Source organism: Hemiscyllium ocellatum, chromosome 32 (assembly GCF_020745735.1).
Source record: "Hemiscyllium ocellatum isolate sHemOce1 chromosome 32, sHemOce1.pat.X.cur, whole genome shotgun sequence".
Lineage (NCBI taxonomy): Eukaryota > Metazoa > Chordata > Chondrichthyes > Orectolobiformes > Hemiscylliidae > Hemiscyllium > Hemiscyllium ocellatum.
The window spans coordinates 47,335,108-47,363,064 of NC_083432.1; the positions used below are offsets into that span (position 1 = coordinate 47,335,108).

General features: G+C 38.7%; 1 protein-coding gene across 3 annotated transcripts; it reads right to left on the reverse strand.

Annotated features, from left to right (window-relative positions):
* Positions 1–1,971: 1,971 nt before the first annotated feature.
* Positions 1,972–27,218, reverse strand: LOC132830904 (transformer-2 protein homolog alpha-like). 3 transcript variants are annotated; one of them, XM_060848844.1, is made up of 8 exons: positions 27,035–27,218; positions 19,196–19,347; positions 15,367–15,529; positions 11,634–11,822; positions 4,897–5,012; positions 4,728–4,760; positions 3,263–3,324; positions 1,972–3,175 (listed from the first exon to the last, which is right to left on the reverse strand). In XM_060848844.1, exons 1-8 carry the CDS (start codon positions 27,068–27,070, stop codon positions 3,165–3,167), a joined length of 762 nt encoding a protein of 253 aa, XP_060704827.1. In that variant the 5' UTR covers positions 27,071–27,218; the 3' UTR covers positions 1,972–3,164. The 3 variants fall into 3 exon arrangements, with proteins under 3 accessions (XP_060704827.1, XP_060704826.1, XP_060704825.1); XM_060848843.1 differs by having other exon boundaries at positions 1,973–3,175; positions 4,728–4,793; positions 27,035–27,217; XM_060848842.1 differs by having other exon boundaries at positions 1,973–3,175; positions 4,728–4,796; positions 27,035–27,217.
* Positions 27,219–27,957: the final 739 nt, after the last annotated feature.

Here is a 27,957-nt window from a genome sequence, read left to right on the forward strand (position 1 = left end):
ACTCAGTTGATTACTTTTCAATCACTTGTAGTTTTAAACATGTGAAAAATGAAACACTGGTTCAATAATTGTTAAAGTGCCAAAATGGCCTTCATTAAAATTTAAAATTATCCAATGTAAAATTGAGGTTTTACCTCCAGTCATTTCCTCATTGATGCTCACTCCTCCTTCCTTTACATGACTTAGTACTTTGTGTCCTGTTTATAGTATTTGCTAAGATTCCAGTCCGGACTTTCAGCCCCCAAATAAAAGTTTTTTTTCATCTATTTTACATATTTCTCACTACTGATGGATATAATTACACAAATTGAAGTTCCAATCAAAGGGTGGTGCATGCATGGAATGAGCAGCCAGAGGGAGTGGTGGAGGCTTGTACATTTAAAAGTCATCCAGATGGCAACATGAATAGGAAGGGTTGAGGGATATTGGCCAAGTTCTGGCAAATGGGATTAGATTAGTTTAGGATATCTGATCGGCATGGATGGGTTGGACCAAAGGGTCTGTTTCCATGCTGTATATACCTACAGCCCTAATTGTCTGTCTACTGTTTCTCATTTGAGATAGTCACATTTCAACCATATAAATGCTTCGTAAACAGTATCCCCACAATAGATTAGCAGCACGCACGAAGGATCAGAGTCCTTTATCAAGTTCTTCCCACCATAGTTTAGTGGTGCATTGCATATTATAAATGAACATAGAGGTTCAAACTCAAGCAAATGTATAATAGCTTCAAAAAAAATTAAAGGAACAATTCCATTTGGATCCTGTTCCATTTGAGCCAGTTATATGGTAGAATTCTTCAGAACTTCAGAATAAAGCTTCCATTGAATGCCAGTGTATGATTACAGTAGTTGGAGCTTGGTCTTATAATACAAATGTAATTTAATCAAAAACTGCATCTAGGAACGTCAATTTTCATCTTAGAAACATTAATTCATGCTGGTCATGATCATATAAGGGGCCCTTCCATTCTTTGCCTGTGTTCTTTCATGTTCCTTGGGCAGTCTACCCTACAATAATCATGGGTGAGTCCAATCATGACTTCACCTAACCTACAAATAGGTGTCCAACTATTAAATGTGTCAGCATATTTGCATTGTTAAATAGAGATTATTTTGTACGATTAAGGCACCATGAATTCACATCTACATGTTTTACAAATCATGAAGAGACACAGATACTTTCCAACCAGGACAGAGGAAGAAAGAAATTTGAACTCTGGTAAAGAATCTGTTCATCGCACAGTACAAATAGGTTATTTAAAAAGGTGAAAAACATTAGTAACAATTATACACTTCAATCATTCATGAAATCATACTTTTCAGTTTTCCCAAGCTGCAGACTCTTATTGAGTGGGTAGCTTGTATCAGTGGATTTCTTGAGCCAAACTTTTAATGCACTGTAGAACAAAACATGCTATAAATTCATCTGATCTTCATGTCTTAAAGATCAGCACATACAGGTAAAGTAATACACATTATGACTTCTTTTGGAGAGAAGTCAACAATCACCTTATAAATGTCACATGCCATGTTGGTGACAGATAACATTAACACTAAAAGTTTGCATTCTAAACAAAATGACAATTACATCTGAAAGAATATTGGACTTGGGTTGCCAAATTAATGCTTTTCAATGTTTTTTTCTTATTAGATCCACAAGAGTGAATGTCAAGTTTTTAAAAACATTTACAAAATGAAAACAATTTGATCTAAACTGTCTACAGCATTCATTCATACTTCACATGACGCTTCCCATCCTACCATATCACATTTATACTTATCTAGCTCCCTTTTGAAAAGTACTTTAGCCGATCACTTGACTGTTCTGTGGTAGTAAGTTTCACATATTATCCACGAAGCAAGCAGCTTCATAATTCCTTCCTTGGATTTATGAATGAGATGTCAAATTTTGGATACTTCCAAAAGTGGAATCATCTTAACAGGTAATGTACAGTACCTTAAGAATTTTAAAATATCTTTTCAAGCAAGCAATGTTGGAGCCTTAAAATTTTTTTTTCTATATCACCAATCTAATCATTTGCCTCAAAAACATTCGATTCTTACATTTAAGGTCTAAATAAATGAATGCTTAATTTTCCCATTCTTTTCCAACACTATGAAATCATTTAATCATGCAGTTTCATTTGCAGCTCTTGCTAATTCTTTCCCTTCTCCATGACGGATACCTAATGCTTTCCCAGGTTGCCACTGACAGGCGGGCAATTACAAATTCATCCAAGTCCGGTTCCTTTCATCCCAAACCTCAACACCAGAGACTCCATCTGAGGACGCTGGATAGACAGGAGGAAAGTCTTTTGCAGATTTCCCATCCCATTTCCCCACAACCTTTAAACTAGTGACATTAAGAGTTATTTAAATTTTCACCCCAACTCAAGTCTACAGATGAAGATATTTACACTGGGACTTTCTCAATCTAAGGCACTCAGCTACTTGGGACAAAAACTACAGACCGGTGAAGGGTTGGGGAGGTGCAGCCAGACTTTTTGGATTAGACATTTGAAATTTATACAAAATATTTCAACACATTATGATAACTCCTCTCCATTCTGTCCATTGTTGATCAACTGAAACAGCAAATGGTATGAAGATCGCAAGACAGTTTTGTCTTGCAGAAATGCCATACTGGCACTTTCAGCAAGCTGCAACACCACAGCCACCTATTCAGCATAAGGAAATCAGGTCATACATTCTGTGTCTAAGACATTTATTGCATGTCATTACTTCTTCCATAAAGCAGCTTTACAACTGAATCTTTCCTTATAAAGTATGCCAAATCAAACAACGTGCACAAAAAGTCATGACACCTTGCTTAATATCCCAAAGTAATAAGTACATAGGTACCAAAAATTATATGACTGCAATAACATTTAACGCAACACAATACTGCTGTAGGTCTCCCATTAAAAAGACAGACTCCCACTCACCATGAAAGCAAAACAATTCAGTGAGGCATCAGAAAACTAAATCTTAAAACGAGAGACTACTTTGGATTATAGGGCTTTGCTTAAAATAATTAAAAAGTGTTTTAAAAAAGCACTACAATGCCCAATAATTCTCATTTCAGTTTAAAAAACTCCCTGTAGGTTTGAAAAAGTTCCCATCCATCCTAAACTGGTAGGAAATACTTGGTAAGTGCCATCAGTAGCGACCTGCAAAAAGAAAATAAACATGACATCAAAATTTGTGGATTAGAAAACAACTTAAGGTAGGAGGAAAGCATAGGTAGCAACACTTACGGGGTGTGTAAGAACGAGATCGAGATCTGTATCTTCTGTAATAGGGTGAAGGAGAACGTTTCCTAGGAAAGATGCAAACATAAGAAACCCAAAATACAGCTAGGAATTTAATTATGATCAGCACACAATTTCACACATACCAAATGCGAAAGACAGCAAAGCTTCAAACAAAACTACCCACATTCATTTTAGCTCAAAAGTTTAAAGATATTAATTACAGCATACAATTATGCTAAAGTGATCTTTAATGGTGTGCATGTGACGTTTTTCATACAGGATAATTCAGCAATTACAAAGAACATCCACAGGCCTGATTTGATTGCAGTTAAGTACTTATTTCCAAGTTAAAATAGTGCAAAGGTGTGTGAAGGTTTGTGTGCATAATTTAACATGCACCCAGAAGTTCACTTAATTATCACAAGGTTAAAACCAACATACATGGTATCATATTGCATTAAAGTTCTTTTTGAAAGAATAAGCCACCATGAGCAACTTCAACTTGCATTTATAAGATGCTTGCTTTTAATGCAGATTCAGGCCCAGATTCTACTGTACCAAACTAAAACAGCAGCCAATCCAAGAGAAATTAGGAGGGGGTCATAAAGTATTGATAAAAGAGCTGTTACATGAGGATTTAAACAAAACAGGGAAGAATTTGCAGGATGGGAATTTCTGGATTGTGGAGCCTCATAGCCAAAGACACCGCTTCTCATGGTGGGGAAAAAGAGAACGAATTAGACACCAAACAAGTGTTCCAGCAGAATTTCAAAGCTAAAGGAAGAGTCCATGAAGTATGAAAACTTTCAAATTGAGATATTGCAGATCAAAAGCAATACAGTTCAGTGACAATTTCTAAAGTACAGGGTGGGGTAAAGAATGTGGTTAATGTTTTAAAGTACAATAACCACCACTTGTTCAAATCAGAGGTAGATAATTGTATAGATGTCTAAAATGCTTGGTCAAAGAGTTAGCTTTGAGGACAGTTTTAAAGAATGGTAGAAAGCACAAGGACAAAAAGCAGGATTGTAGCAAAGGATTAAATTCTAAACGCTGCTGCCCATATAAGTTTTGATTTGCTGAGAATGGAGGATAGAAGATTGGGCAGAATAGCATGAGAATTAGAGTCTAGACAGAGAAGTCAAAAATAATTGACAGTTGGACAATATAGCAGTCCATTTCCCACATTCCCTTCAAATCAATATTTGTTTGAACGTGCATATAAACAGCACTTTCAATTTGGATCTTTACTGATGAGATAAATTGTTGGGTACTATGGAACAGTTAATTAGAAGGGTTGGGAGATTGCTGTCAAAGGTATTGGCAAAGAGACAGATTTTTAAAGGTGGTAAGGGAATCAGCTGAAAAAGGGAATTTAGGTGGATGCAGTGGAAAGGTCAGTCAGAATAGTTAAAAATTTGTGGTAATATCCATGAAATAACCAAATTCAATATGAATCAAACATTACCTGTAGCTGTAATCCCGGTCATCATATCGGTCACTGTAATAGTCATTGTAATGAGAAGAACCAACACTGCTGAAAAATGTCAAAAAATGGGGGCACATACCCAATTCAATAAATGCAAAAGAAGAAAAGTACTGTGCAAAAAATATATTTTATGAAAAACTGAGCTCACGTTGTTGGCCTGCCCATGTAGATCCCTGGAGTTGGAGTGTGGGGTCTTTTTGTAATGGAGTAATCTACCCTAATGCGGCGGCCATCAAGCTCCATTCCATTAGCACGTTCTTTTGCCTGAAGGGGGAAAAAAAGCAACTGAGTGCCATTGTTTGTGGCTTGCAAAAAATGTAAATTCCAACAACTAAATGAAATATTTATAACTTCCACAAATATAATTTGTCTTGAGCTTTGGATTATGATGTGTTCATAGGACAACATGAATAGAAATAAATGTGCATGTGAAATGTTTTCCCTAGTACTATACTTGAAACTGATGCCCACGTGGCTTAACTTCACTGCTGTCACATCCAATTAAAAAATGCTCAGGCTGACCAATTCACACATTTATTTGCAGTCAATTCAATAGTGTGTAGAATCTCTAATTTTGCATTTTAACTACTGGGAGTGATATTCTGAACTGGCAAATTATCTTCATTCCTGAAGGGTTTATGCCAGAAACGTCGATTCTCCTGCTCCTCGGATACTGCCTGACCTGTGCTTTTCAGCACCACATTCTTCGAAATTATCGTCAGAGAACTGCAGCTGCATGTGGTAGTATAGATAGGGCGCAGTGACTGCAACTGATCTGCAGCTAATATATTACTAATCAGTTAGGGTGAACAATAAGCAAAATGTTTAAAGCATAGATGAAGTGCAAAAGTAAAATAATTTCACTTTAGCAAGCTATCAAACTTACGTGAGCTACAATGGCCCAAATAATATTTTTTATACACAAAATAGACTTGTTTCACTACTAGTCCAGTTGTAAAATATAAAATTTGCTGAACTATATTGACACAAAGGGACTTCACAAAATGGAAGTTTAAGAATAAGGTCATTTATTTACTCGAACAGTTTAATTAAATCAGACTGCTCTTTCCCATAAAAATGAAGGGAGAGGGTGGAGAAGAAGAGGGAGAAAAAAATACATTCAACAACTTTAAAGTTTATTGTTTACACATCAAAAAATAATGCAAACCAGGCTGGAGTTTCAAATTCCACTTACATTACAAAAGGGCTGATCACGGAGGTCTACCTCTACTTCCAAAAATAAGCAATTTCAAATTATGCAAAACAAGCAGTACAGCAGGCCGAGTCCAATCTGGAAATTTACATTTTATCTACTGTATTAGAAGGTTTTCTTTGAGTTTGAACTTTAAAATGCTGGTCTCACATTTATAAGAAGTCATCCAGTCATCTAAATATATACTTCGGATTAGATATGGAAGCCTCGATTTCTATCAGTTGGATTGAAACAGTTTAGCAATCTATCCACACGAGTTAAAAAAACGGAAATGCTGAAAATGTTGCCAACTACATCAATGTTCCAAAATCAGACACCAGAAAAATAAACCACAGTACTTTTTGTTTACGTGGATATTTCCTTCTGACATCAAATATCACGATCAATATTTTCCAATAAGATGGTGACATTGAAAAGTGAATCTACCAAAATCTTAACACACCTATTTGTCCCTTATCAAAGTAAAAGACCTGCTATATACGTAACTTTATGAAAATCTGGGTCCCTTTCAGAACCAGATTTTTAAAAAACCAAAACTCGCCTTTCAATGCTTTCCTCTAAAACCACATGGTCAGCTACTTGCTTTTCGGTTTCCGCTTGTTTCTTTCCTGTCTTCGCTTGAAAACGATTAATCTTTGTCCGGTTATAAAAAAAGATTGATAATCTCAGCAAATTAGTTACACGTTATTGCAGAAGTGCAAATTGCCGCATTTCACTCCCTCCACCCCACACAGACCATCACCTCTAAGTGCAATTTGTATTTTATATTAAGAAATTCCAAACTTGGTTAGGGGTTTATGAAGCCAACTGCTGCTCATTTGTGAAATTTAAAGCACGAAGACTCGAGGGGAACTGGACAACACCTTACAGAAAAACTCAATCGACACAACATGTGCAACAGATAGCCATCTAGCTATTGTGAGATGCTCGGTCGGTGCTTTGCTGTTTGTCCTCTCTAGAGGGCGAGCCATGCCACCTCAGCCCAAGCATCCGCCGCGATCTGGAATGGTTACAAAGAGCTGCACGCGCACCACTAACAAATAAAATTCAGCCACGCTATCCAATCAAAGCTCCACTTTGCAAGAATCCAGGCGACCCTCCATCCAATCAGACTCTCGCTCCGGAGATCACGTGTACTAGATTTGCAACGGTTATGACAAATATTTAAAAGCTTGGACCAATCGCATCAATTTCAAATCCTTTACAACCCGTTTGCAAGGCTGTTTTTGCCTAAATGGGAAGTATATTCCAGGCCGTTGCATTAACTCGACAGGGTTAAACATTTACCTATGCGCGATGGAGGAACATTTGCACTTCACTCCATTTTTAGGCCTTCCTGTTTGGCCAGGCAGGTAACAGACGTAGAACCTGCTACAACAAATAGTTAGACCCCAGCTTTTAGTTTGAGAATAAAAGCCTATTTAATCGGTGTTCAGTATTTCATGAAGGTTGGACATTCAAAATGTACTTACTCTAATCCGACTGCTGTTGTACATTACAGACCCAACTTGCTACAAGCTGCTTTTAGGGTGCCTGCATTTAGCATCTTTGTATTATTAAACCTAATGTTAAAACAAACCTTATAGTGTTTCCTCACCTAGGTCAGCAAGAGTGCAATGCTGCAAAATTTTCAATTTATTAAATTGCTCAAAATCAAAGTACGGCATTTTAAATTCACCTTTTAATGAGTTTCACCATAATTTCAGGAATTGACTCAACAGTAAACATAGAACATAGTAGTACAGCACAGGAACAAGCCCTTCGGCCCATGATGTTTGCAGAACATGACACTAAATTAAACTAATCCCTTCTGTCTACTGTTGGTCTATATCTCTCCACACCTTGCATACTTTGAACTTCCCCCTCATCTTAAATGCATGTCCCCAATTATATCTGGGCATATTTAGGCAATGCTAATGATTTTGCCATTTATGACCTCGCTTAAATATGGCTTAACGTCTATGACTTCAAAGTTCTGAAAAGATTGGGGGGGGGGGGGGGGGGGGGTTGTTTCATGTAGTAGTGTTGCCAATCACAACACAAGAGGACAAACATCACTGAAACAGCTGAAGGGCCAAAGGCAGGACAGTTTGTGGTTCGATTTAAGAAATAGAGAAGCTGTTTGATATATTGGTCACTGAATTATGGAAGATGTAATAACTGAGTAGCGAGACAATCTTCAATTATCCTAATATAAACTGCCAAAAGTAACAATATAAAGAGCACAGAGGAAATTATTAAATGCATACATAATAACTTCTTGGTCTTGTATTTCAAGCCCAATAATTCAGGGAGCCGTGTCAGATCTAGCTTTGGTGAATAAAGTGGGACACGAATGGAATAACATTTGGAAAAGTGATTCTACTATCAGGTTTAGGACATTTAGCGTTATACATTGTGCAATCAAGTGTAAGTTTTTACCAGTCAAGGGCCAATTTTGGAACCAAAAATCAGTAAGCAAAACTAACTGAATAATGGAAGCCTTTGAAAAGATGTGGGCATACAATAGACATAATTAAATGTAATCTCGTAAGCCTTCAGCCCTTTAAGCTGAAACCTCCATTCAATGAGATGATGTATTTCTACTTCATCATCATTTTCCTGCACTATCCCAGTATTCCTTGATGCTTTTTTATAGAAATCTGTCTCAATCTTGAACAAATCCAACAGAACCTCTACTGCCCTACAGACAGAGGACTTCATAGATCTATCATCCAGAGAAGAAATTTCTCATCTTAATTCAAAATGTATTGAGACTGCAATCTCTGGCTCCATATCTCCCAGCTAGGGAAGCATCCTTTCTATGTCCACCCTGTTGATTCCTAGAAGAATTTTGCACATTCAAATGAGTATCTCTTTTTCTAAAATCGATATATACTGTTCCATGAAGCAACCATGGCGCTAAAGGACAAACATCACTGATGTAGTTGAAGGGCCAAAGGCAGTCTGTGGTTTGAATTAAGGAAGAGAGGATCTTCAATTATCCTAACATAAACTGTCAAAAGTAACAATCTTTTCTCAGAAGAATACTCCATCCCAAAAAGTGTTTGATAAACCTGCATTGCACTCTATGGCATTTATATCTTTCCTTATGACCAAACTACCCACTATACTCCAAGCATGGGCTCTCAGATTCTATAATTAAAGATATCTTCTTTACTCAAACCCTCTTAATAAAGCCAATATGCCATTGCCTTAATTGCTAACCTACATTAAACTTTCAGTAACATGTTAACAAAGACATCCAAGTGCCTTTTAAGTTGAATACTTCTCAGCCCCTCACTAAAGGCAGACTGCCAAGGCTCTGCATTTCCATTTTTCCTGAGACACATTCCAAAAGGTAGAAAAGGGCAACCACATCTAGATCTTCTTGAAAGACTGAAGACAGAATTCAAAATAAGATAAAAGGAAGCTTAATACATGGTTAACAGAAAGAAAAAAAAAGTAGATCATACAGCCCAATCAGCATGCTCTGCCATTCAATATAAAACTGGCTGATCTTGGGTTTCAACGTCTCTTTTTTGCCCACTCCCCATTTCCCATGATTAGAGACCACAAACATGACTAGCCTGCCCTTAAATGCATTTAGTGATAGAGACTGCATAATCCTACAAGTCAAAATTTCCAAGATTCACAACCCTTAGGACAAAAACATTTCTTCTCATCTCAGTCCTAAATGATCTGCCTCTTAGCTGCTTTTGTGCCATGTCTACCACATTCTGCCCCGTGACACTCCATTAGAATCTTGCACATTTCACGCCCACACTATTTGTTCACTAAACAATTGTCCATCCTTGCCAGTGTATCATCCCCAACTCCATGAACCTTCATCTTACCTATTAACCTTCTGCGGGACCCTAATGAATGCCTTTTGAAATTCTAAGTGCATTACATCTATTGATTTCCCTTTTTCACTTGTTACAACCTGAAAAAAACTTCAAGTTTGTCAAGCTGGATTTTCCTTTAGTTAAAATATGTTGACTTGTTTTAGTCATACTATGCTTTTCTAAATGCATTACCAAGATTACCTCAATTAACCCTCACATTAACAGAAGATTCCAGCTTTTCCCAACAATCACTGCCAAGCAAACTAGTCTATAGTTCCAATTTTTCCTCCTCTTTTCTTGGAAAATGAATAACATATCAATTTCCAATGTGGATTGTTAAAGTTTGGTCTCAAATATCTCCAACACACTTTCATTGCTGATACCAATCCCCAACTTCCTATTTTAGCTCTTCGTTTATTGTCTATTTCAGAAATGAAACTTGTGTCTTCTGCTGGAAAGATCTGTCAATAAAAGAGAACTAGGATGTCTCGGAAGGTAAACAAAAGATCTCAAGGAAGGACAAAAAAGGCAACAGATCAGTAGTAAATTCAAAAGGGAACTCAAGTCCTTTATAAACACAGTAAGAGGTTAGTTAGGGAAAGCTGTGGTTTATTAATGCCAAACAGGTTCTGAATAAATAACTTTAGTAATTTTTGACTAAGTGGCTGTACAACTTATGTTCAGCTGGGCAGGGGTATTACTTAGCGCTGCACCAAATTATATAGGCTTAATTCCTCACCTTCCCAATTACTTGCTGTAGCTGAATATTAACTTTCTGCATAAGTTGCATGAGTAACCCAAGTCTCTTTGATCATGTAGAAGTTTCATATCTTCAGAAAAAACCCACTTTCATATTACAACCAAAGTGAATAACCTCACCCTTCCCCTACATCATAATCCATTATCCACCTCACTACCCACTTAGCTTCTTTACAGCATGTGTCCTCTCCATGGCTTACTTTTCCACCTAGATTTGTATTAGCAAACTTAAATACATTACCAAGACTACCATTAAGAGTAACATCATTTCAAAGTCACTTCTGTCACAGACAGAACCACTACAGTTAGCCTGAAGGTCAAAGTTCCCATTAAGCTGGATGAGTTTATGGCCACACAACAATCTAATATACTGATTTGCACAACAAATAGGTTGCACACAACCGACGTTCCCTTTAGGATACATGTGTTCATAAGTGTGCACCTACCTTTAAAAAGAACTGTGGGGTACTAGAGGACTCAAATTATAGGGAGTAGTGTTCCACTGAGGTTCAGCTGTGGCACACTATAACCCAACTAAATCCTTCCTGTTTAAGACAGGGAGAAGTCACTTGGGTGAAGAACTGTAGTCACTAGTGGAAATGCACCTCAAGCACGTCTTAAGCAAAGGACAGAAAAAGTGGAATACTTAAAATTTTTTCTTCTTAAAAATAGTTCTGCTACCAATTAATCTCCATCACAGCAAGGTTTCCATATACTGGAGTGCCAGTTACTTGATGTTATCCTATGTTAAATTATTTGTGGAAAGTAGAAAAACAGGAAAAGGAAGTTTTGACTAATTGTTAAATATACAAGTTGGTTTACCTCGAGGTTGTAAACAAATTGTAGCAGTAGATTTGATATTTATTGCTCTTGCAAGGTTATCAATTGCGTACTAGATTTAACTATCCTATTCACAGCAAAACCAAGGGAAAGGCAACATATTTAACTTTCTGCTGGGACTGCATTTAGGACAGAAATTACATGTCAGATTGGATTGCCAGCAAAGCGATTTGTTATTTCTGACTGAACAATGGTAACAAAAACAGATTCCCCCTAACGGGTACACAGACTGTTATTCAAACATACTTCTTTAGAGTCTTCAACATTTTCAAAGTAGACAAAAGCAAATCCTCTTGATCTTCCTGTCCGTTGATCATAGACAACATTGATTCCAGCAAGTGGTCCATATCGGGAAAATACTTCACGTAGTTCCCGTTCGGTGGTGTACAAACTCAGGCCAAACACACCTAGGCAATTATTAGGGTTTGGATTGCTCTAGAAATGAAACCAACACAACAGATCAACATTCAGATTTCATTTCATGGGACAATAATGACATTAACATTTAAAATATAAAATGCTCCCTCTTTGTAAATGCATCTGAAATTGTGGATAATGAAATGTATACGAGCTTGGAGAGATATTCACATGTCTCCTTTCAGCTACAAAGCCACCTACAGAACAATGAGGCTCTGACTTTTGGTTTCATCAGCAATTTGGCACATTAACATTAAGGTTGAATTTAGATACCTGACGCAAAATATAATCTGTATCATTGCGTACACAATGGTAGAATTAACAGAAAGCACCTTCCACCTGGGTTGCAGTTTGTTTTCCATTATATCAGGTTGTCTCTTTTCAGAAGCTGGTTTTAAATTTTAAACCAGAATCAAAATTATTGCTCATGAATAAAATCAAAGCAGTGAAAAGAACAGCTCAAGAATAAGTTTGATAAACCTACAGTTGCTGAATAGTGTGATACAGCACAGAAACAGACCCTTTGGTCCAACCATGGCAATCTAAACTTGCTCCCAAACTAAACTAGACCCACCTGCCTGCAGTTGGCCCATATCCTTCCAAACCTTTCCTATTCATGAGTTCATCCAAATTGGCTTATGGACGTTGTAACTACCTGCATCCACCACTTCCTCTGGCAGTTCATTCCACACTTACCACTGTATAAAATGCTGCTCATGTCCTTTTAAAATCTTGTTCTATTCACCTTAAAAAAAGGCCCCTAGTTTTGAACTCCCCCACCCCCAAATCTTAGGGAAAGGCCTTTGTTATTCCCCTTATCTATGCCCCTATTGATTTTATAAACCTCTAAAAGGACACCTCTCATTTTCAAAGCTCAAGTGAAAAAGGTCCCAGCCTATCCGAACTCATCTCTGCATATCTCGACACTGTGCTGTCACCCTTAGTCCAAGAACTCCCCACCTACTTTCGGGACACCACCCACACCCTCTACCTCCTCCATGATTTTCACTTCCCCAGCCCCATACACCTTATCTTCACGATGGACATCCAGTCCCTATACACTTCCATCCGCCATCACAAAGGCCTCCAAGCCCTCCGCTTCTTCCTCTCCCGCCAACCCAACCAGTACCCTTCCAGTGACACCCTCCTTCGACTGACTGAACCACTCCTCACTCAACTTCTCCTTCCAATCCTTCCACTTCCCAAACCAAAGGAGTAGCCATGGGCCCCAGCTATGCCTGCCTCTTCAGATATGTGGAACAGTCCATCTTCTGCAGCTACACTGGCACCATTCCCCACTTTTCTTCTGCTACATCGATGATTGTATTGGCGCTACTTCGTGCTCCCACGAGGAGGTTGAACAGTTCATTCACTTTAACACCTTCCACCCTGACCTCAAATTTACCTGGACCGTCTCAGACTCCTCTCTCCCCTTCCTAAACCTCTCCATTTCTATTTCAGGCGACCGACTCAACAGACATTTACTACAAACCGACTGACTCCCAGTTACCTAGATTACACCTCCTCCCACCCTACCCCCTGTAAAAATGCCATCCCATATTCACAATTCCTTCACCTCCACCGCATCTGCTCCCAGGAGGACCAACTCCAATACCGAACAGCCCAAATGGCCTCCTTCTTCAAAGACTGCAATTTCCCCTCTGACGTGGTCGACGATGCTCTCCACCGAATCTCCTCCACTTTCTGCACCTCTGCCCTTGAACCCCGCCCCTCCAATCGTCACCAGGACAGAACCCCTCTGGTCCTCACCTTCCACCCCACCAACCTCCGGATACATCGTGTCATCCTCTGTCATTTCTACCACCTCCAAACAGACCCCACCACCAGGGATATATTTCCCTCCCCTCCCCTATCAGCGTTCCGGAGAGACCAATCCCTCCGTGAGTCCCTCGTCAGGTCCACACCCCCCACCAACCCAACCTCCCGGCACCTTCCCCTGCAACTGCAAGTGCAAAACTTGCGCCCACACCTCCCCCCTCACTTCCCTCCAAGGCCCCAATGGATCCTTCCATATCCGTCACAAATTCACCTGCACCTCCACACACATCATTTACTGTATCCGCTGCACCCGATGTGGTCTCCTCCACTTGCGGAATGTTTCAGGGAACACCTCTGGGACACCCGCACCAACCAACCCAACCGCCCCGTGGCTGAACACTAACTCCCCCTCCCACTCCGCCAAGGACATGCAGGTCCTTGGCCGCCTCCATCACCAGCCCCATGCCACACGATGCCTGGAGGAAGAGCACCTCATCTTCCGCCTAGGAACCCTCCAACCACACGGAATGAATGTAGATTTCTCCAGCTTCCTCATTTCCCCTTCCCCCACCTTATTTCAGTTGCAACCCCCAGATTCAGCACCGCTCTCTTGACCTGCAATCTTCTTCCCGACCTCTCCGCCCTCACCCCCTCTCTAGCGTATCACCCTCACCTCCTTCCATCTATCGTATTCCTAGCACCCCTCCCCCAAATTCTCACTCTCTCTCTTCCCCCCCCCCCCCCCGAGCAATGCAAGCAAGTGTGCTAAACACCTTAACCACTCTGTCTATGACAAATCTCAACGAATTATGTACCGGAACCCCTAAGTCTGTTTTACAACACTATAGAAAAAGCAAGGAATTCCCTCTTTCAGTCTCCTGCAATTCTTACAGCTTCTAAAGGAAATGTGCTTGCTGGAGCAATGTTCTACTATCAGACATCAGTAAGTATTTGCCACATTACTCAAGTGGTCTAATAAGGATACCAACATTCATTCCAGTAATTCAGTTTTAGGAACTTTGGAAGGCTATGCACAATCCTTGCCACAAATTTGAGTTTTGAATCACAATTCACTGACCTCCCTCCCTCTTTGTGCACCTACCAGTAATCTGTGGTGAATCAACATTAGAAGACATTAAAAAGAGGCTTCTGTCCCATTCATTAAGGTCAGAGTCTACAAATGGTGTAAATTGGCTTTATAAAATGAGAACTAAACAGCAAAATACAATCATATGAAAGTCTCAAAGCAAAACAGCACTAAATATATATATCCAACCAAGTCAAAGGTCTTGCACTACAGCAGAAAGCTAGATGAAAGACATTTAAATTGCCAAGGAGTGCGGTTTGCTGCACGTCTTTCATGGCACTGACTGGTCACTGAGTATACAGCCCTAGTTCTGGTCATGGCTCCACAAGTCAAAATTTGTATCTTATGTCTTTCCTTAAAAGAAGGTATAAGTAGAGACTTAAGGAATAAGTGATCTGGGACCACATTTTCTCCTATAGCTGACTCAAGATATAGCCTGATTGATAGGCGATCTAATGAATTTCTCTTACTGTTGGAGATCCAAACTACATAGTTAGGACCACAGTTACATGAGATCTTGAATTGCTAACCTACTTCAATATATTGTTGTAACCTGCTCCTGTACAATTGTGTTGCTGAGAGACAATGATGCAGCACTCAAGATCCATGTTTATCGGTTGAGAAATGAATTTCTAAACAACTTTCCTGCAATTTACACTTTACAGATTGTTAAAAACAGTGACAATATATACTGACCCTGTTTCCAATATGACGTCGTCTTCTTGATATGGGAGAATGACTGTTGCTTCGCCGCCGTCTGTACACAGGTGAGTAGGATCGGCTCCTGTGCCTCCTCCTGTAGGACCGAGTGTGAGATCGAGATCGTGAATAGTACTTGGAGCGACGTCGAGAGCATGACCTGTTAAAATAATAGATGTCCTATTAGAGTTGCTTATATAATGGATTAACATTTATTTCCTACATTACAGTAGTGACTACACTTAAGGATAGTGCATTGGCTACACAGTGCATTAAAGTAACAAGGCTGCATGCAAGACACTATATTAATGCAATTCTTACTTTAAATGCAAGAATAGATCTCATTTTCACAGACAGCTTGTGATTGTAAACTAGAATGAGGTTGAAGAGTTCCCCTCATTAGCTTACAACATAAGTCTACAAGTAATGCAGCTAGGTAAAAGTGAGGACTGCAGATGCTGGAAATCAGTCTAGATTAGAGTGGTACTGGAAAAGCACAGCAGGCAGCATCTGACCTGCAGTGCTTTTCCAGCACCACTCTAATCTAGCCCCTACAAGTAATGCAGCACCGAGCAAGGAACATACTAGGTTTAGAGAGAATGTGCAACTCATCACCAGATTGCAGTTTAGGCAAATAATACAGAAGCATTTATCGGGAAACTCAGACCAGGGAGCAAGAGATTTTATTTGGGCATATCTGGCTGACCAGCATTTATCTCCTGCCCCTAGATGCCCCTGAGGTGGTATTGAGCAGTCTTGAACTGTTGCTGTGTACCATAGGTGGATCCACATTGAAAATCCTGGAATTCCCTCCTTAACAGCAATCAGTAAAGTGAAGGAAAAGCCAATATATTTCCAAGTTAGGACAGCAAGTGTCTTAGAGGGGAACTTTCAGGTAGCGGTGTTTCCATGTATTGTTGAAAATGTGTTGCTGGTTAAAGCACAGCAGGTTAAGCAGCATCCAAGGAATAGGAAATTCGACATTTCGGACATAAGCCCTTCATCCGAAACGTCGATTCCTGATGAAGGGCTTATGTCCGAAACGTCAAATTTCCTATTCCTTGGATGCTGCCTAACCTGCTGTGCTTTAACCAGCAACACATTTTCAGCTGTGATCTCCAGCATCTGCAGACCTCATTTTTTACCTTTCCATGTATTGTGCCCATGTCCTTTTAGATGGAAGCAGTCAGTTTTAAATATGCAGTCTAAGGATCTTTGGCAAAATTTTCTGCACTGCATCTTGTAGTACTCACTGCTGCTGGTGAGTTTGGATGTGGTGTGATCAAGTGGGCTATGTCCTGAATGATGTCAAGTTGAAGTACTGTTGGCACTGCACTCTTCCAGGCCAGTGGGGAACATTCCAACACACTCCTATCATGTGCCTTGCACATGGTTGATAGGGTCTCATGAATCTTATTGTGGGGGGGGGGGGGGTGAGAATTACTTGCTGCAGTGTTTTTAGCCTCTGACGTGCTCTTCTAGCCAATGAATTTATATAGTGTTTTCAGTTTCTGATAATGGTAACTTGCAGCATCTTGATAGTGAAGAATTCAAAGATGATAATGCCATTGAAGGTCAAGGAGTGATGGTTAAAATGGTCTCTTCTTGGAGACAGTCATTACCTGGCATTTACAGAGCTTGAAAGTTTCCTGTTCAGTGCCTGAGCTGAATGTTGGTGCTGAACAGTAGACAATCTTCAGTGAACATCCCCATTTTTGACCTTACAATAGAGGGAAGGATAATAATGAAGCAGCTGAAATTGACTGGGTCTCGGACACTATCCTGAGGAACTCTTGTAGAGTTGCTCTGGAGCAGAGATGACCGACCAACAACCACAACCACCTTCCACAACCATGCCAGATATGACTGAACAGTGGAGGGTTTTCCCAATGAATCTCATTGGTTCCAGCTTTGCTAGATCTCCTCGGTGCCATGCTTAGTCAAATGAGGGCGTGACATCAAGGGTCGTCAATCTCACGTCAAGCTAAGTAGGAAAGTCAAATGGGGGCTCGAATGGAACACAATCACTGATTGGTTGGGGTTATTTCTGTGCAGTACTATTTATTAATCTGTGTAATGTGTTGTGCAAGTCTCAGTATAGTGAATTAGTGGTCTGGGAGCTACAAACAGTCATAGCGCTGTTCCTAAACAGGAGGCATTTGCAACAGACTAAGTTTGAATCAAAATTCACACAATTAAATATCAGATTTAAAACAGAGGCTGTTTTTATTACGTTATCAAAAGAAAGCCTTGGAAAGGAAGTTATTAACAAGATTGGTGGCTTTAAAGTGATTAAGAACAGTTTTTCTTCTAATGCCAGACAGCTTCTATATGTGCAATTGAATTAAATGGACAAGATTCCAGTTTTGAACCTGAGCTAAGTTAACTGATTCAATGTGGAGCAACAGTAATTGTGCAACAATTGCCCTCCGGTTTTGATCATGAAGAAAACTAATTTGCATGTCACCTGAGGACAGCATCAGGCAGATATATCCGATGGGACTCAGACTTCAGGTTCACGTGCCGAATGTCAACTATCAGAAAGATATTGGAAGGATGTTTACCTTAGTCATCTAGACCAATGCAATGTCAACACCTTCTAAAGAATGGCAAGGGAAAGAGCTAATCAACATTTGAAACATTAAAAATGTCAATTGAATATAAAATCAAGGGTGTAAGAAAATGAATGAACACTAAATTACATTAAAGATTTAAATTCTTAAATATCATATTTTAATGAAAATAAACTTGAGTGGAGAAAATTGGTGACAGCAGCATTTGCTCACAGATCTAAGTTTAAATTCCAGCCTCAACTCAATTGAATGGCAGAGTAGATAAACCCAATTGATGCATACAAAATTCTTAAATGGTTTGAAAAGGGAGATGCAAGTATGATGTTTCCCACTGCTGAGGAGTAAATAACTTGTTTAAAATCTTATTATGAGGCTGCCCACCCTTGGGCTCGGATAAGAAATTGCCATCCAAGAGGATTCAATACTTTTGACACTCTCTACCACAGATTGCAAGAGTATATTCAAGTTGGAGATTAGATATTTTTGTATACTATGGAAATCTAGGGATTTGTATGAAGTGGGGATTGGTGTAGCTTAGGTAGAAGATCAGGCTCATGGCCAATTTTGCCTACTTCCTGTTTTTTGTCGACTACCTTGAACACTATTTTGTTGTGAAGACATTCCTTTGGTAGGTGGAGGAAGAAAGGAGCGAGGTAAGACTAATCCACATTACCCTGTTATTTGAAGTCACCCAGAAATTAAGTTGTATTAAGAGTTCAAATAGTATATATGAATTATGAATCGTTCTCCCACGATTAGAATCATATAGCAAACAAATAGATCCTTTGGTCCAAACAGTGCATGCCAACCACAATTCCAAATTAAATCAGTTCCACTGCTTGCGATTGGCCCATATTCCTCCAAACATTTCTTACTCATGTACATTTCTAAATGTCTTTTAACATTGTAACTGTACCTACATCCAGCACTTCCTCTAGAAGTTCATCCCACACATGAACCACACAGTGAAACAAAATTCCTTGCAGAATACCATACACAGCCTTTGCCAATTTCAATCTCAGGAAGTGCCTTATTCCCTAGTCCATTTGTCCAGTGTGATAGTCAACTTGCTGTGTATTCTGCCATTTACAAGGTCAGTAGCAAAAATATAGGCTTAACATTACACCTGGATAGATGACAGACTGAATTAAAAGACATGCAAATTCTAAGATTGTAAACTTCACACTAATTCAGAAATTTTCATTATACACACTTAAAAGGTATACAAGTACTTCTGTTGCACTTTCACTCACCGCGACCTGGACCTTGATCGTGATCTAGAGAATGATGTCCGTGATCCTGACAGGTTTGATGCCCTTGATATAGAACGAGACTCAGATCGACTTCTGGACTTGGCACGTTCAGCTGTACTCCTGCTCCGTGATCGTGATGTTGACCTCCCATTCTACAGCATTGGAACATTTCATTAGCATGCAGAAAACATGTAAAACTCCAACTCCAGCCTAATCAGGCAAATATCTTATTCTCAACTACAACACTTAATTTCTCCTCAACCACCTCCCTAATAAACCAAACCCCAATTAACCTAGCTAGAATGTTAAAATTTCCCTAAAATCATTTGTACCATTTTTTTTCTACAAATCCATCTGATTATTAATTTTAGCATGCAATTTATACTACAACTGTAGCATACAGACACAAATAGACTATATACATTACTTGGCCTAGGTATCTTTTCTCCAGACACCTTCTTTTAAATTTACTTCACTTGCTTTTACTTTTTTTCTTTTCTTCATTCTTCATTTTTCAGTTTTCTCACACCGAGTATTCTTCACCTTCCAAACCACTTAATGCCTTACACCATGCATGCTCTTCTATCTGACCATTCTTCGCTCTCATTTCAGCTTCAAATTTATTTGACTGATCTGCAATACTTGTGTGTATAGTCATTATCTTGATTATCTTCCATTATTCCACCTTCTTCATGTATATTAACCTTAATGGAAAAAGAATATTCAGCATGATGAGGTATATGGGTTCAGATTAAAACGTGTAAATCTTAATTTCCCATTAAACTTGCTCCATCCATTTTGGGATTTTGGTTTTTGAATTGTTTATTAGGCTAAGGATAAGCAAATTAACTTTTATTTTCTAGAAATCAGGGATAGTATGGATGTTTTTTGGCTCATGACAAAATGAAGCACTCTAGTGAAGTAATTTGCTGCTTTAACAAAAGCTGTGTAGTACACCTTTTGTTTAAGAAGCACTGCAACTAAAAATTTAAGGAACCATACTGATCATCCATTTTATTTCCACAGGTTCTAATACCCTACAGAATACATTACAAGTGGATAACATGATCACACTATCCTTTAATTTGATGTAGGATTAATTTCAACATCTAGCTGATATGTTAGTAGCCTCCTCCTCTTACTGCTTTAAGGGCCTCTATGAAATTAAATCATTCCAACATTTTTTTTAGATTCAAACTCTTATTGAGGTCAAAACTGCACTTATACTACAACTGTAGCACTGTTTCACATAGGAGTCTTGGTCAAATTTTACTTCAATGTACATTATAATTTCACTGCCAGGACAAAGCAAAATCATTCTGCAACACCGCTACAGTTGTAAAGTAAAAGCTGTTTGAGTGACTATGAGAAAATTGTTTTATTTCCCTATACTAACATCCCTGCCTCAAACCAAATGAGCACAAAGGAAAATAACAGAAAAAATACAATGGACTAAACCAGCTTTTACTTCCCATTATGTACACAAACTGATTGGGAACCAAGGACAGCGCAGGGGACTATAGAAATTGGCATTCTCTTTTTCTGTATTATTCTGTATTACAAGTCCCAAGGACTTCTCACTCTGTAATGTTCATGATTTTAATAATCACAAATCTCTGCATTGTCACAATTTCTCAAACTAAAACATGGGTAATTTAAAATAGGACAACACTTTAGCATTAGGACAGCAGTTCTACATGGATCAATTAGAAACAGTGGCACCAAAGTCAATCATGCAACTATAAGAGAAATTCTAACAATCTTGCAAGTGCTCTTAGAGTTAATAGTCAGTGATTTTAGGAAAAAAATGCTAATGCTAAAACAGCTGAGGGGTGGGGTGCAGAAACAATGCCTCTTTTGAACCCATATTTAATCCTTTTGCGAGAAAGGACTCTGGTTTGGTGGGGAGGGGAGGGGGGTGGTGGCGACTGAAATGACTGATCTAGCATTGTTAGATTCTGGTGTTTTTTGATTTGGAAGTCACCAAGGCTGAGGAAAGTAACACCAGAGGGCCAAACTCAAAAATATCACTGCTTATTAGAATGAACATTTCTCTGCAAAGTTGGTGTTTTGACACTACAGCGATTGTTAGGTTAAGTCAAATTGTCTGTGTTAGGCGTACAGATTCTCTGCCTGGTATATGCAGAAAGTGATCTGTAAAATCCAAAATAGCATCTCCAGAAAAAGATCCCAGGAAGGTAAGATTTTTAAGTTGTCAGCTAAATACAATCACATACCATCAAGACATCCAGGTTTCAAAGTCAAACCAAAAAAGCCAAAACCAGGTACCAGCACCAGTGAATCTGTCCAGGAGCAGAGAATCCAGAAGAAATGGCTGGTCACGTTAAGATGGGGGGTGTCATGATTAACTTTGTTCAAGAGGCTAACACTATCTCAAAAATGATTTGGAGATGCTGGTGTTGGACTGGGGTGTACAAAGTTAATCACAACACCAGGTTTTAAGTCCAACAGGTTTAATTGGAAGCACTAGCTTTCAGAGCGCTGCTCCTTCATCAGGTGGTTGTATGGTTTTTAACTTTGTACTCCCCATAAAAAAGTAGTCACCACTTCATGAACTACAGCTTAATGAGATTGCAACCACAACAGCCAGATTTTATAATCTAGTCATTAGACTTGCTATTTAATGCTCTAACTTTGCCAGCTAATGAGTCGAAACCAAAATGCATTTCTCCGATTTCTAACAAACTTAAGCACTAATCACAACTTCCTAATCGGAAAGCAGTTAATACTGATTTACTGTGAGATAAGTGAACTGTCTTTGCAACCTCTCCTTTATCAACTACTACGTATATACTTAAAATGTTTACTTTTAAGCACTAATTATTATTTTAGACTGACATTTGGTTATTCAGTGAGAGTTTGTTCAGACTTTGTACAATTGTCAAAAGTTAATTAATTCACTCCGTTAATGAGGCACCTGACTTAGTGGGATAAATTAACTGGCTCCTTTAAGAAAAAATAAGCAGCATAACTTAGGTGTAAATAATTGGTTATTACAAAACTGTTTCTTGACAAAAAAGTTTAGGATTTGACTAGTGTTTTTGAATAGCATTTTTGTTAGTGTATCAATCTCCGTGTTCTCTCACACTAGAATCTCTCAAAAATCAATAAGGGCTTTGGAAGATTGGTAATGCTATTAGATAGGTTATCTTCGGAACAAGCTTTTACATTCTTTCATATGATTCAATGGTACAGTCCAGAAGTAAAACCTAAAACAATGCAAGAAGAGTTAATATACACAGTAGACATTCATGACTATGAAACCATGCCAAAATCATTTAACATGATGGTGATTATGTCAGTTGGTCTTTTTTTCAATTTCACAGAGAGCTCTGCACTTCAATAATAATTTCTATTCAGCGCTGCTTCAGTCCCAGGTCTTGCCTCTCCAGTCCCAACGTTCAATAAATCAAAATGCATTTATACAGGGACAGAAGTAGATAAGTCAAAGGACTATTCTGCTGTTCAAAGATTAAGGCTCACCTATATCTTAATTGCTTTGGTTTCTCATCCCATAAAACCCTTGGCTATCAATAATGTATCCACCTTGGATTTCAATTATTATTTAAACTATATCTATGGGATGTACGTATCTACAGTTTACGGGAGGATGTTTCACACTTCTGCAACCTTTGATGAAAATATTATTTAAGGTCTCTTAAAGTGTGACATTCATTTCAAGGTTATATTCACTTATCCTAGACTCTCAGCATAACATATTTCTTGCTATCAACTCTATCAATGCCTTTAAAAATCTTAATTTGAATCAAATCACCCTGTAACCTATATTTCCGAATTTAAGCCTGATTGATGTTAGCGCTTTTCAAAATTTAAGCCAGTTACATTCTTGCTCCATTGCTTGAAGACCAATACATCTCTCCAAGTATGATGTACTCCAATCATGGTCCATCCAGGCTTTGTAAACCTGTAGTTTAGGCACCTCAGCATAGGGTGAACATTCTAACATTTATGATTAATTTTGTTAGATCTTATGTAATGATAACTACATTTCAGGGATGTATACAGATACCCATCTTGTTCATTTGAAATATAATTATTATAATCTGAAATCAACTTAATTTTTAAAAAGGCCTAAAATCTACAGATTATCCTTAATAGCTTCCTGAGAAACAACAGTTCAGGAAATGCCACCTAAGTGCTTAAAACTGGAACATTAACATTCTCAGATTTTGAAATTTCAATCATGTGAAAACACACTTGAAACATACATAGTTGACTTTAATGGCAAAATTTCTAAGCACATCATTCAGAGATTGAAGGTGCTTTAGTTCTCAAAAATATCACTAGTAAATTCTCATGATAGCTTCCCTCAAAGCTGAGACTCTTGATGGATGTCAAAATTCAATTGCTTGTTAAATTAAGGGTTATGTTGATGAGCACAATGCACCATGTTCAACACACTCCCTTCACCCCAGGCACACGGTAGCTACAGTATGAACCATCTATGCAGCAACTCACCAAAACTCCTGAGGCAGCAACTTCCAATATCCATCTACCACCTAAAAGGACAAGGTCAGCAGGCGCATGGTAATCTAAGATTGCAGATTTCACACAAGTTAAACATCTATTTTTATGGTTACTTTCATTCTATCCAAGCTATCTGGATTGCAATAGCTCTTCATTGAAAGCAAAGATGCTTTCCTGGAAATGTTTGCACAAAACACTGAAGATCTGAGCTAGCTACATACAATGCATACATATACCGTGAACTCCCTAACTATATAGATATAGGAGCAAAATTAGGCTATTCAGCCCACTATGTGCGCTCTGCCATACAATTCTGGCCAATATGTTTCTTAACCCCATTCTTCTGCCTTCTCCCTGTAACCTTTGATTCAATTACTAAACAAGAAACTATATGTTTGTCTTAAGTACACATTTGCCACAAAAAGCTTTGCAGGCCACGAGTTCCACAGATTCACCAATGGCTGAAGAAATTCCTCTCATCTCAGGACTAAAAGGTTGTGTCTTTACTGAGGCTGTGTTCTTGGTCTTGATTTTTATTAGTGAAAACATCATTTCCACTTTATCAAGGCCTCCCAGTATTTTGAGAGAGTTTCAGTGAAAAACTGATCTCATCCTTCTAAACTCCGCTGAGTACAGACCCAGAGCCCTCAACCATTCCTTATAAGACAAGCTCATCCCCATGATCATGCTTGTAAACTTCCTCTGGAACCCCTCCAAAAACTGCACATTCTTCCTCAATGCTTTGATCCAGCATACATTATAAAATAATAAAATTCCTTCTCTAAGGCCTATACAAGCATTGTTGGACCCTATAAATTGGTTTGAAAGAATAAAAATGTTGAACAACTAAAACAGTTGACTGCACCAGCTAAATGGATTAAGATATGGCAGTTCACTCGATGATGACTCAGTGGAAGTTAACACTAACTGGTGGTACCAAGCCAGAAAGACCGCGATAAGTTTAGGCAAAAAGATTATGGCTGCCAGAGATAAACTAAATAGACTTTTTGTTCAAATAAGACCAACTAACCCTTTTTGAAGTACTAATGTACCATTGATATTTGGGAGGTTAGAATTCAAAAAGGAAACAGGAAATGCCATCCATGGCACATGTGAGATTAGTATTTCATGTTGATAAATTTTCAGAATCTAGAATAGGAATCACATGATCATTCTCTTAGATAGCTCAATATCACAAGATTGAGCATACGGACAAGTATTAGGGAATAAAATTTGGAACTTCTAACTCATTCCATTACCCTACAGAATGTCATCTAACATTATTTAAGGGTATACGTATGTATTTTTTACATCTGTTTCATGACATGTCTGCTACTTTATTTTCATTGCAAATTGGTTTTGATTAGAAATGTTTAATTTTTTTTCAATTGTTCATTAAATTTGAAGTACAAAAGTAAACAAAACAATTTTAATCCAACATCTGTGCTGTGAAAGCACATCACAAACTTGGTCCTATAATTGGTTCTTGGGCTGGGATCCCAGTTGGTAGTTTCCTCCTTAACATTTTTAACTATTCTGTTCCATGGTACAAGAATGCAGCTCACCATTTTTTTGCAAAGGCAAATAGGGACAGGCACAAATCGTTGACCTTATTAGCAACATAATTCATGAAACAAAAATTAGAAATGTTTTTAAAAATATTTTTATTTTCACTGTAAAGTGTCACTCTCCTAAAAAAGGAGATCTCTCATTCAGTGGATGTGTGCATTTCCAGTAGCAGTTGCTGGGTGGCAGGCAGGAGCAAGGACTATTGTACCAATTGTAATTCCTTCATTGCTAACTTAAAGAACTGACCAGGTCTAGGTCACTTCAGGTCTGCAGGGTTTAGAATCACATTTGCAGATTTCCCTTAATACTTTTAAGCAGCAAACATGAAACAATGAAATAAGTCACTGTCCTCGACATGGCAGTGTAATAAACTACAATTTGCCATCTATAGCATATGCATATTACACTATTATGTATCACTGATCTTAATATTTTAAAATTAGAAGTCCTAAATATGATATACTGAGAAAAGCACAGGGGAGGAAACAAAATAGTTATGCTAGAAATGTTGGGCTACATATTTTACTCCATATAGCCCTTTTTTAACACCCTGTAGCGTGAAAAGAAATCACAAGATGCATCACCTTGCGAGACTTTTTTATAATTGCTATGACTTATTTAATTGAGGGCAATGCTAACAAACCAACTTTCAATAAATGGACGTATGACTGACAGTGGTTCACTCAGTTAGTACATCTGCTGAGAATTTTCCAAATCAAACCAGAAAATAAACTAAAAGTGTGTTACAATAGGAGCCTCAGAAATGCAACACTTGACAGCCTATCCAAACAGCCATAACAGAACCATAATTTCAAACAAGGATTAGCTCCAAATATCATTTTACTGGGAATTACAGACAACTACAATACACTCTTTCACAAATGTGTCACTAGAAAATATGACATGACAAAGGGAACAGTAAACAATCACAACACTACTTGAAAAGCAGTGCATTCAGTGAAATCAATTAAATTCACTCAATAGTCACGTATCTGCACTTTCTAACAGGGTGACTGGACAGGCATCAGGATCAAATCAGACTCTAGCTTTCTGTTCTCACACCTACATCTACCACCAAGGTAGACAAGGAGGCTGAAAGAACACAGCAAGCCTGGCAATATCAGAAGGTGGAGAAGTCAATATTTCAGTTATAATCCTTCCTCAGGGCTGGGGTACCTTGGCCAATTTGGGTGACCCAACTCCTAACTGACATCAGCTAACTCAATGTAAATCTGTACTCTAAATCAAATACAGTAATAGCAAACTAGCCATCAGGAAGGCAGCAATGACAAACATCAAGCTGAGTTCCTAAACTCCAAGCACTGGAAACTGCAAAAAACTTCAAAAAATCTTTCTCAGGAACTAAAAATTACAGAAGTTGGTGCCTTGAAAGCAGAATTAAAGGCACCTTGCAAAGATGGCTGACAATAATAAATAAACCTACCGTCTGCTTTCATTTGAGACTAGAAATAAAACATTACAGCGAAAGAGAGTGAGGATTGGGGGAAGAGATGAACTTTGTTTTAGAAAAAAGGCTAATTCATCTTCTTAAAATTAAGCAAGTATACAGCAATTTTTAAGATATGCGCCTCCTTAGTCATGCAATGACAATAAACCTACTTCACACCTAGGGCCTTGTCTGGAATAAAATAGGAATTATTTACGGATATGATTTTAAGAGATCAAAGAAACCCTAGAACGTGAAACCCTCAAGCGGCTGCGCTGCAAACCTAGACTCTTCATTGCACCATTTCTACTCACCCTCTCCTCATCAGTCAAGTCTTCCGTGTCACTCATTTTAACAAACGCAAACAAAGGGAACACACACACGAAAATACAAACAAAACCAACAAAAAATTATGTTTTCCAAACCCAATGGAAATAAAGACAAACTTTTAGCAACCAACCCACAACTAAACCAAACAACCCACAGCTGACAAAATGGCGTCCTGACAACCGGGCAGCCTTTTATAGCGCGTCAACCCAGCCAGCTAGCGGAAGTGACGGTGGGGATAGTGCCGATTGATGTCTTTATAGACCAATAAACCTTCGGTATTGTACCACAGCCCCGCCCCTTTTGGCGGTAGGGGTGGGGTTTCCCGGCTGTCAAGCCGGGGAGAGGCAGCGAGGGCGGGGATGTGGAGGGCTACTGAAAGTTGTCATATTAATGAGTGAAGTTGTGCTCTCGGTTCAAAGGAAATCTTTGGCATCCAGAGTCTGGAAACAAAGTGACAACTGGAGTAACCAGGGAATTGCATTTCCCCCTCAAGCATTAGAGAGGAGTCATAGAGGTGGACTGTACAGAAAAAGGCATTTGAAGGACCCATTGAAACCATGCTGGTCAAAACTTACCACTTCACTATTAGGGTGTACACGTATTTGGAAAGGCAAGATCTGATTAGGGATAGTCAACATGGCTTTGTGCGTGGGAAATCATGTCTCACAAACTTGATTAATTTTTTTTAAGAAGTAACAACATTGATGAGGGCAGAGCGGTAGATGTGATCTATATGGACTTCAGTAAGCCGTTTGACAAGGTTCCCCATGGGAGACTGATTAGCAAGGGGACCTGGGTTCAATTCCAGCCTCGAGTGACTGCTTGTGTGACGTTTCCACGTTCTCTCGGTGTCTGCGTGCGTGAACAGGGGGCCCATGCAGTCATTTGGGCTCTGCTGACGCCTCAG